We start from the raw sequence: 11838 nt of genomic DNA on the forward strand, positions 1-11838 counted from the left end.
GACAACAGGGCGAATATTGATAAAAGCGCCCCCCCCCCCCCCCCCCCCCCCCCCTCGGTCAGCCCTGGGGAAGGAAGGGGAGATTACTCGGGCTACTAGGAAGAATATAGTAATAATGCTGCTTACTGCTGTACCCTCCATATAGTAATAATGTCTCCTGCTGTGTGTTTTCCGTAGTAAAATACCTCCACTGCTGTGCCCTGTGCCTATATAGTAATAATGTGCCTGCTGTACCCACCATAGTAATAAAGTTCCCCCCTCTGCCTGCAATAAACCCCCCCCCCCCACACACACACACTACCCCCACCTAACCCCCCTATACACATTATCCCACCTGACCCCCCCCCCTTCAAACATTATCCCACCTGACCCCCCCTACACACACTATCCCATCTGACCCCCCATACACACACTATCCCACCTGTCCTCCCTACACACACTATCCCATCTGACCCCCCATACACACACTATCCCACCTGTCCTCCCTACACACACTATCCCACCTGTCCTCCCTACACACACTATCCCATCTGACCCCCCATACACACACTATCCCATCTGACCCCCCATACACACACTATCCCATCTGACCCCCCATACACACACTATCCCATCTGACCCCCCATACACACACTATCCCATCTGACCCCCCATACACACACTATCCCACCTGACCCCCCTACACACACTATCCCACCTGACCCCCCCCCCCCCCCACACACACACCCCACTTGGCCACCATTCCAACAGACACACTACCCCAACAGCCCGGCTCTAGAAACGGCCCTGGGTCACGTCTGTGCACAAGCCGCTCCACAGTATCAGGAGATAGAGATATACTACAGGGTGGCAGATGTAGCAGAGCTCAACTCCCTGAGACCTGCAGTCCCATGGAACGCCACAGATAACACAGTGATATCTCTGCAGTCCTTAGATATATCACTGTGTTATCTGTGGTGTTACATAGGACTGCAGGGGAAAGCTACTACATTATCTGTACTCAGAGTTATCACTGTGTTATCTGTGGTGTTACATAGGACTGCAGGTGACAGCTACTACATTATCTGTACTCAGATATATCACTGTGTTATCTGTGGTGTTACAGAGTACAGATAATGTAGTAGCTGTCACCTGCAGTCCTATGTAACACCACAGATAACACAGTGATAACTCTGAGTACAGATAATGTAGTAGCTTTCCCCTGCAGTCCTATGTAACACCGCAGATAACACAGTGATAACTCTCTGAGTACAGATAATGTAGTAGCTGTCATCTGCAGTCCTATGTAGCACCACAGATGACACAGTGATATCCCTCTGAGTACAGATAATGTAGTAGATGTCACCTGCAGTCCTATGTAACACCACAGATAACACAGTGATATCTCTGAGTACAGATAATGTAGTAGATGTCACCTGCAGTCCTATGTAACAGCACAGATAACACAGTGATATCTCTGAGTACAGATCATGTAGTAGAAGTTACCTGCAGTCCTATGTAACGCCACAGATAACACAGTGATATCTCTCTGGGTATAGTATAGAATATGGGGACAGGAGCACAGTATTGGGGACACCCTGCATTACCTCCATAGTAAGAGACCTGCACTGCCTCAACACAAGAAAACAAAACAAAAACAAACCAATATACTCACCTAATCCTGGCCCTGGTCTTCCTCTCTTCTCTCCTCTCTTCTCTCTCGCCTGTCAGCTTCTGCATGGATCCTCCAGCAGGCCCGATGACGTCATCACTGGCCTGCTGGAGGATCTGTCTCACAGAGATGCAGTGAGATCCGCGCAGGGGGAGAGGGGGTCGGCGCCGGCAGCTTGCAGGAGATCATCAGTGAGGTCCGGAGGGGGAGGGGGCACCGGCAGCTTGGAGGACATCAGTGAGGTCTAGAGGGGAGGCGGAGGGGGCGCCAATTACTTGGTCAGGGCAGGAGCTGGGCGGTGTCGGGCGCCGCTGGGCGCCCCCTTAGCTGTCAGCGCCCCGTGCGATGGCCCGGCCCGCCCGGTCCTAGAAACGGCCCTGCTCCTGATTAGCTATAATTTGTGCAAAATCGCTGCGTTTCTACCACGATTTTGCGTAAATCAGGGCTAAACAGCAGCCAGGAGACAGGACAGGAAAGTTACAGGACCTTGACATGTTACTGTGATGTCACCGCAGGTCCTGTATGTACACTGCACTATGGAGGAGGAGGAAGATACAGGTGTGTGGGAAGGGGAGGGGGGACAGGGGTGGGGAGGGGGGACAGGGGGGGACAGGGTGACACCAGTCTGGGAAGGGGAGGGGGGACAGGGTGACACCAGTCTGGGAGGGGGAGGGGGGACAGGGGGGGACAGGGTGACACCAGTCTGGGAGGGGGGACAGGGGGGGACAGGGTGACACCAGTCTGGGAGGGGGGACAGGGTGACACCAGTCTGGGAAGGGGGACAGGGGGGGACAGGGTGACACCAGTCTGGGAAGGGGGACAGGGGGGGACAGGGTGACACCAGTCTGGGAAGGGGACAGGGGGACAGGGTGACACCAGTCTGGGAGGCGGGGGGAGGCGGGGGGGGGGGGGAAGAGACTAGTGATGGGAAATCTAGTTCGTTTTGGTGATTAGTTCAGTTAGTTGTGTATTTCTCTGGATTCTGCTGAGAAGATATTGATCAGTTCTGGTTCATTACACAGAAGCTCCGGCTCCTAGGAGGAGTTATAGTCTTGTTAAAATGATCAGATATAGTTACTACATCTCATCACTATATAACAAACTTTTGTTACAGGGGTACTCTGGAGAAAATACATTCAAAAGTTATTTATTCAAGTTAGTAATTTCCTTTTTTTTCTTTTTTAAATATTCAAGCCTCCCAGTACTTATCAGCTGCTGTATGTCCCACAGAATGTCATGTTGCAAGGAGCTCTGTGTCAGACTGGGAAGATTACATGACTTCATGTGGGGCATACAGCAACTGATAAGTACTGGAAAGCTTACTTTTTAAAAAATGTTTAACTTTCATCATTCTCCAGTTCTCTCACTTGCCAGAGCAATATCAGAAAGCTGAGCTGTGATTGGCTGCTATGGGGGCAAAGAAAACCTTCCTCTAAAACAGCCTGCTGATTCTCCAGCCATATCCTATGAGGAGCTGATAGAGAGGGGTCATGTGACCTGGGAACTAGATGAACTAGATGAACTAGATGAACTGCTGAAGGAAATGGTTCGGAGAGTGAATCAGGAATCAGGTCTAGTTCAATGTGATGCATATGACTGAGCCCAGCACTGCCCCCTGTGGTGGTGTAGAGTACTGACTCATAATGAATGTGTATGAGGGAGCTGAGGAGCAGATCAGCAGCCGCCATTGTGAGTACAGAACAGGAGCCGGGGGGTAAAGATTTTAGCTACAGGACTGATCTTCTAGGCTCCAGGAGGCCGATCTAATCCCAGAGACAGGTGAGGGACATGAACCACACATAGGGTACTATTACACAGAACGATAATCGGCCGAATTGACCGATTATCGCTCCGTGTAATAAATGCAACGATCAGCCGATGACAACGATAATCGGCTGATTGTTGATATAGGTTAGACCCTATATTCGTCGGGCGCCGACCGCGCACCGCTGCGTGTAATAGTGGTGCGTGGCCGGCGACTAACGATATACATTACCCATCCACGTTCCAGGGCTGCTCCTGCCGTCCGCTTCTCCCGGGGTCCCGCGCGCGCTCTAGCTTCACAGAGGCCTGTCAGCTGATAGGCCGCTCAGCCAATCACAGACCGCGGCGGTCCCGGCCTGTGATTGGCTGAGCGGCCTACCAGCTGACAGGCCGCTGTGAAGCTAGAGCGCGCACGGGACCCCGGGAGAAGCGGACGGCAGGAGCAGCCCTGGAACGTGGATGGGTAATGTATGCCAGTTTAGCAAGGACATCGGTAATGATGTCCTTGCAGCTCTTGTCAAACAATTATCGGGCCGTGTAATAGGCCGAGTAAACTAGCAACGATCTAGCAGATCGCTGCTCGTTTACAGGTATTATCGGGCCCTGCTCAGCCCGTGTAATAACACCCTTAGAGTGACTCTCTCTCTCTCTCTCATACACACATATGGGCTGTGTCTGTCTACTGTCTACCCATGTCTGTCTGTGTCTGTCTACTGTCTACCCATCACTAGAAGAGACACAAGAGAGTTGGGGTCCAGTGTCTACTTAGGGGCCCCTTAATAACGGACCTCTCCAAATATATATCCCATTTATATAAACCTCACCTACTATCTGCAGAGGTAGGGAACCTTGGCTCTCCAGCTGTTGCAGAACTACAACTCCCATCATGTCTGCACAGCCAAAGTTTTAGCTTTGTCCATGTATGATGGGAGTTGTAGTTTTGCAACACCTGGGGAGCCAAGGTTCCCTACGCCGATCTATAAAGCACCTGTATCTGTATATACAGCGACCATGATACAAGAGTCATTTTTCCTAAATTATTTCTATTATGAATTTGGTGACGGGATACCTTACCGGAGGTGACGGGATACCTTACTGGAGGTGACGGAATACCTTACTGGAGGTGACGGGATACCTTACTGGAGGTGACGGGATACCTTACTGGGGGTGACGGAATACCTTACTGGAGGTGACGGGATACCTTACTGGAGGTGACGGAATACCTTACTGGAGGTGACGGAATACCTTACTGGGGGTGACGGAATACCTTACTGGAGGTGACGGGATACCTTACTGGAGGTGACGGGATACCTTACTGGAGGTGACGGGATACCTTACTGGAGGTGACGGGATACCTTACTGGAGGTGACGGGATACCTTACTGGAGGTGACGGGATACCTTACTGGAGGTGACGGGATACCTTACTGGAGGTGACGGAACACCTTACTGGGGGTGACGGAACACCTTACTGGGGGTGACGGAACACCTTACTGGGGGTGACGGAACACCTTACTGGGGGTGACGGAACACCTTACTGGGGGTGACGGAACACCTTACTGGGGGTGACGGAACACCTTACTGGAGGCGACGGGATACCTTACTGGAGGTGTTACTGCTGTTGTCTCCGCTGCTGAGTGGAGTTGATGGAACCTCAGGAAATCCTAGGTTCTATCGAACTCGAACATTCACGAACCTGCCGCATTAGATTGCTGATGCCTTTCTGGTCCGTGGGGAAGGAGGAGAGTGCCCGGGTACCAACTGGAATTCATCCTAGGTAATAGCCGGGCAGTCTCCTCCTTCCCCACGGACCAGGAAGGCATCCGCAATCTAATGCGGCAGGTTCGTGAATGTTCTAGTTCGATAGAACCTAGGATTTCCTGAGGTTCAATGAACTCTACTGCTGAGCGTACCTGTGCATTAGGAGACGGCACCATAGAATCACATTACACTGGGTGTCACACTGGAGATAGATCAGGAAGCTTCGCCTCCTAATTCACAGACAGCAGGGAGCGGAGACAACGGCGCCTCCTCAGGTACAGACAGCAGGGAGCGGAGACAACGGCGCCTCCTCAGGTACAGACAGCAGGGAGCGGAGACAACGGCGCCTCCTCAGGTACAGACAGCAGGGAGCGGAGACAACGGCGCCTCCTCAGGTACAGACAGCAGGGAGCGGAGACAACGGCGCCTCCTCAGGTACAGACAGCAGGGAGCGGAGACAACGGCGCCTCCTCAGGTACAGACAGCAGGGAGCGGAGACAACGGCGCCTCCTCAGGTACAGACAGCAGGGAGCGGAGACAACGGCGCCTCCTCAGGTACAGACAGCAGGGAGCGGAGACAACGGCGCCTCCTCATGTACAGACAGCAGGGAGCAGAGACAACGGCCCCTCAGGTACAGACAGCAGGGAGCGGAGACAACGGCCCCTCCTCAGGTACAGACAGCAGGGAGCGGAGACAACGGCGCCTCCACAGGTACAGACAGCAGGGAGCGGAGACAACGGCGCCTCCTCAGGTACAGCGAGCAGGGAGCGGAGACAACAGCGCCTCCTCAGGTACAGACAGCAGGGAGCAGAGACAACGGCCCCTCCTCAGGTACAGACAGCAGGGAGCAGAGACAATGGTGCCTCCTCAGGTACAGACAGCAGGGAGCGGGGACAACAGCGCCTCCTCAGGTACAGACAGCAGGGAGTGGAGACAACGCCGCCTCCGTTAAGATACTTAGGGACCAAATTTTAAATTAGAACATTCCAGGTACACAGTTAATATGACATTATGTATCCCATATTGTGACCACCACACCAGTGCTGCCGGTAGAGATGACCGAATCGCTCATCTACACTTCATAAAGGCTACAAACACACTTGGCGTATCCGCAACGAGACTCGCTGCATATCCCGACCCTATACTTTCAATGGCAGACAATGTACATCCCTGCTGCGAGTTTGTCCGCAGCCTGCCCCTTCAACCCGCCGGCTGCCGGAGACTATACATTACCAGGTCCCCGCTCCTGCATAGTCTCCTGCAGCCGGCGGGTTAACGGGGCGGGCTGCGAGTGTGTCTGACATTGAGTAAACAGGGATGGGATCCGCAGCGAGTTTCGCCCCGGGAATCTTTGCCCCGGGTGCAGGAGAGCCTAGCTACACCCCTGCATATACACTTATCGGTATCCGCCATGTAGTGCACATGCGGCCGCGGTATACTGGGGGTACTCACGGCTGGAGACGCAGTAGGACAGCCTGCAGTTGATCTTGCGGTAAAGCTGCTTGTTAATTGGCCAAAGCAGAAGAGTAAAAAGCTGAAACACATTAATGATGAGTCCGGTGCCAATAAAGACGTAACTGATGAAGAGATGACACAGGAACTGAGACTTCACACATCCAACGACGTCCATCTCACTAGGGACATGGACGTTCCCTCATCCAGATTATCAGGAGAATCCCTATTCATTGAGAGAGAGAGAGAGAAGTCACCATCATGACTAAGCGGATATAGACGGCACAGTATACGCTGTAGTATAGAAATACGGCCGTCATTTCCCCAGTGTGTGAGCACAGTCTGGCGGTATTATGTGATACATACTGCTGCACGCTCAGTAACATTACCCTGTATGTATTATGGTGTGACACACAGTGGCGGTATTATGTGATACATACGGCTGCACGCTCAGTAACATTGCTCTGTATGTATTATGGTGTGTGACACAGTGGCGGTATTATGTGATACATACGGCTGCACGCTCAGTAACATTGCTCTGTATGTATTATGGTGTGACACAGTCTGGCGGTATTATGTGATACATACGGCTGCACGCTCAGTAACATTGCTCTGTATGTATTATGGTGTGTGACACAGTCTGGCGGTATTATGTGATACATATGGCTGCACGCTCAGTAACATTGTTTTACTTCAGCAGATACTGAGTGGTAACAATACAAAGCTTTCCCAGGAATCATCTCTGCTCATAAGATCCAACATCTCTGACCGCCGCCTGATACTTTCTGTATTAGTGCGAGAGGGACCGTGGTTTATTCCGGACCCTTCCTCGTGTCACCAGAACTTCTGTGATGGTGTAGGAAGAGATCATTCTGGGGGCGGGGCTACCTCCCTCACAGTGCACTGATCCGCCCACCTGACCAGTATCCATTAATGAGGGTGGGCCGGATGGGTGCACTGGGGGCGGGGCTTCCTCCCTCACAGTGCACTGATCCGCCCTCCTGACCAGTATTAGTGATGGCTGGGTGCACAGGGGGCGGGTCTTCCACTCTCAGTGCACTGATCCGCCCTCCTGACCAGTATCCATTAATGAGGGTGGGCCGGATGGGTGCACTGGGGGCGGGGCTTCCTCCCTCACAGTGCACTGATCCACCCTCCTGACCAGTATTAGTGATGGCTGGGTGCACAGGGGGCGGGTCTTCCTCCCACACAGTGCGCTGATTTGCCCTCCTGACTAGTATTAGTGATGGCTGGTTGCACAGGGGGCGGGGCTTCCTCTCAGTGCACTGATCCGCCCTCCTGACCAGTATTAGTGATGGCTGGGTGCACAGGGGGCGGGTCTTCCTCTCTCAGTGCACTGATCCACCCTCCTGACCAGTATTAGTGATGGCTGGGTGCACAGGGGGCGGGGCTTCCTCTCTGTGCACTGATCTGCCCTCCTGACCAGTATTAGTGATGGCTGGGTGCACAGGGGGCAGGTCTTCCTCTCTGTACACTGATCCGCCCTCCTGACCAGTATTAGTGATGGCTGGGTGCACAGGGGGCGGGTCTTCCTCCCACACAGTGCGCTGATTTGCCCTCCTGACTAGTATTAGTGATGGCTGGTTGCACAGGGGGCGGGGCTTCCTCTCAGTGCACTGATCCGCCCTCCTGACCAGTATTAGTGATGGCTGGGTGCACAGGGGGCGGGTCTTCCTCTCTGTGCACTGATCCGCCCTCCTGACCAGTATTAGTGATGGCTGGGTGCACAGGGGGCGGGTCTTCCTCTCTGTGCACTGATCCGCCCTCCTGACCAGTATTAGTGATGGCTGGGTGCACAGGGGGCGGGTCTTCCACTCTCAGTGCACTGATCCGCCCTCCTGACCAGTATTAGTGATGGCTGGGTGCACAGGGGACGGGGCTTCCTCTCAGTGCACTGGTCCACCCTCCTGACCAGTATTAGTGATGGCTGGGTGCACAGGGGGCGGGTCTTCCTCTCAGTGCACTGATCCACCCTCCTGACCAGTATTAGTGATGGCTGGGTGCACAGGGGGCGGGTCTTCCTCTCTGTGCACTGATCCACCTTCCTGACCAGTATTAGTGATGGCTGGGTGCACAGGGGGCGGGTCTTCCTCTCTGTACACTGATCCGCCCTCCTGACCAGTATTAGTGATGGCTGGGTGCACAGGGGGCGGGTCTTCCTCCCACACAGTGCGCTGATTTGCCCTCCTGACTAGTATTAGTGATGGCTGGTTGCACAGGGGGCGGGGCTTCCTCTCAGTGCACTGATCCGCCCTCCTGACGAGTATTAGTGATGGCTGGGTGCACAGGGGGCGGGGCTTCCTCTCTCAGTGCACTGATCCACCCTCCTGACCAGTATTAGTGATGGCTGGGTGCACAGGGGGCGGGTCTTCCTCTCTGTGCACTGATCCGCCCTCCTGACCAGTATTAGTGATGGCTGGGTGCACAGGGGGCGGGGCTTCCTCTCTGTGCACTGATCTGCCCTCCTGACCAGTATTAGTGATGGCTAGGTGCACAGGGGGCGGGTCTTCCTCTCTGTGCACTGATCCGCCCTCCTGACCAGTATTAGTGATGGCTGGGTGCACAGGGGGCGGGTCTTCCTCTCTGTGCACTGATCCACCCTCCTGACCAGTATTAGTGATGGCTGGGTGCACAGGGGGCGGGTCTTCCTCTCTGTGCACTGATCCGCCCTCCTGACCAGTATTTATTAGGAAAGTATTATGGTGTCAACCATCTCCTTTATACAATGTAAAGAAGCCTGTATACTCTATGTACCCAGTATAGCTCATAACCCGTATACCCCACCGTGCATCCTTTTATCTTCTACAAGCCATAGTATCCTTCCCGATAAACGACAGTACGAGACCTCACTGCTCCGTCTTCTATAGAAAGGGATGATGGGAATTTATTGTGTAACCCGGTGTGCTTGTGTATCTGAGACGTGCGGCTTGTAATATCCACAGACGGCAGATTATAAGAATACAGACGGCTGCGTCAGGTCCCTGAACCCAGAAGTGGCTGCACAGGGGGGGGCCCCGAGCGGCAAAACACACGGGGGGGCCCCCCAAGCGGCAAAACACACGGGGGGGCCCAGGGAGGGAGCTCTATGTATTCTTACACTATAATCATCACAGGAACCGACTGTATTCTGGGGGTCACTACAACCACACCTCATTTATACACAGTAGCTTTTGGTTCATTTTACTACTTAAAATCATCCCATTTGTAAAAACCTTGGACTGATCCAAACTTTTGACGTGTTAGGAGTGTTCCAAGTATATAGAGAAGCTTCCTGCTAGTATATAGTATATAGAGAAGCTTCCTGCTAGTATATAGTATATAGACAGTGACACCGCAATGATGGCAGGCGGCGGCAGTGGCGTAGCTATAGGGGTCGCAGCAGTCGCCATGCCACTTGTCTCTGAGCATCCCGCTTCCAGCTTCTCGGGATGCACAGATCGCTTTGATGTTCCGGCCGCACAGTGAGCACAGTGAGCACATTGAGCGGGCGGAACATCAAAGCGATCAGAATACAGGAGAAGGACCTGTCAGCGTCCTCCTCCTGTATTCTCTCCCATAGGCTGCCGGCACTTCATACCAGCAGCCTATGGGAGGCCGGGCCGTGACCTCTCCGGCAGGCGTGATCATGTGAAGTCATCACGCCTGCCGGAAGTCCCGTCCCTGCGGCTCGCAAGATGGAGCCCGAAGAGGAGGAAGAGCTGCAGCCACACAGCGCGGATTAGGTGAGTAGGATGTTTGTTTTTTTAGGGGCACCTCTGGGGGCGTTATTAGTGTATGGGGGCACCTCTGGGGGCATTATTAGTATATGGGGGCACCTCTGGGGGCATTATTAGTGTATGGGGGCACCTCTGGGGGCATTATTAGCTCATGGTGGCACAGCGGGGGATCCTACATACAGGGGGCACAGCAGGGGATCCTACATACAGGGGGCACAGCAGGGGATCCTACATACAGGGGGCACAGCAGGGGATCCTACATACAGGGGGCACAGCAGGGGATCCTACATACAGGGGGCACAGCAGGGGATCCTACATACAGGGGGCACAGCAGGGGATCCTACATACAGGGGGCACAGCAGGGGATCCTACATACAGGGGGCACAGCAGGGGATCCTACATACAGGGGGCACAGCAGGGGATCCTACATACAGGGGGCACAGCAGGGGATCCTACATACAGGGGGCACAGCAGGGGATCCTACATACAGGGGGCACAGCAGGGGATCCTACATACAGGGGGCACAGCAGGGGATCCTACATACAGGGGGCACAGCAGGGGATCCTACATACAGGGGGCACAGCAGGGGATCCTACATACAGGGGGCACAGCAGGGGATCCTACATACAGGGGGCACAGCAGGGGATCCTACATACAGGGGGCACAGCAGGGGATCCTACATACAGGGGGCACAGCAGGGGATCCTACATACAGGGGGCACAGCAGGGGATCCTACATACAGGGGGCACAGCAGGGGATCCTACATACAGGGGGCACAGCAGGGAATCCTACATACAGGGGGCACAGCAGGGAATCCTACATACAGGGGCCACAGCAGGGAATCCTACATACAGGGGCCACAGCAGGGAATCCTACATACAGGGGCCACAGCAGGGAATCCTACATACAGGGGCCACAGCAGGGAATCCTACATACAGGGGCCACAGCAGGGGATCCTACATACAGGGGGCACAGCAGGGGATCCTACATACAGGGGGCACAGCAGGGGATCCTACATACAGGGGGCACAGCAGGGGATCCTACATACAGGGGGCACAGCAGGGGATCCTACATACAGGGGGCACAGCAGGGAATCCTACATACAGGGGCCACAGCAGGGAATCCTACATACAGGGGCCACAGCAGGGAATCCTACATACAGGGGGCACAGCAGGGAATCCTACATACAGGGGGCACAGCAGGGAATCCTACATACAGGGGCCACAGCAGGGAATCCTACATACAGGGGCCACAGCAGGGAATCCTACATACAGGGGCCACAGCAGGGAATCCTACATACAGGGGCCACAGCAGGGAATCCTACATACAGGGGCCACAGCAGGGAATCCTACATACAGGGGCCACAGCAGGGAATCCTACATACAGGGGGCACAGCAGGGAATCCTACATACAGGGGCCACAGCAGGGAATTCTACATACAGGGGCCACAGCAGGGAATCCTACATACAGGGGG

At 54.2% G+C, this 11838-nt stretch overlaps 1 protein-coding gene across 2 annotated transcripts in view; it reads right to left on the reverse strand.

The window, feature by feature from the left end:
* AGPAT4 (1-acylglycerol-3-phosphate O-acyltransferase 4) overlaps positions 1-6812 on the reverse strand; it is a 97402-nt gene extending 90590 nt beyond the window's left edge. Inside the window, exon 1 of one of the 2 annotated variants that reach the window (XM_069973363.1) lies at positions 6754-6812. In XM_069973363.1, coding sequence (XP_069829464.1) covers positions 6754-6805 — 52 coding nt within the window. In that variant the 5' untranslated portion in view covers positions 6806-6812. Of the gene's footprint in view, positions 1-6627 lie in introns of both variants that reach the window. The other variant, XM_069973362.1, reaches the window with a different exon arrangement.
* Between the last annotated feature and the right edge of the window lie 5026 nt (positions 6813-11838).

Source organism: Dendropsophus ebraccatus, chromosome 6 (genome assembly GCF_027789765.1).
Source record: "Dendropsophus ebraccatus isolate aDenEbr1 chromosome 6, aDenEbr1.pat, whole genome shotgun sequence".
Classification (NCBI taxonomy): domain Eukaryota; kingdom Metazoa; phylum Chordata; class Amphibia; order Anura; family Hylidae; genus Dendropsophus; species Dendropsophus ebraccatus.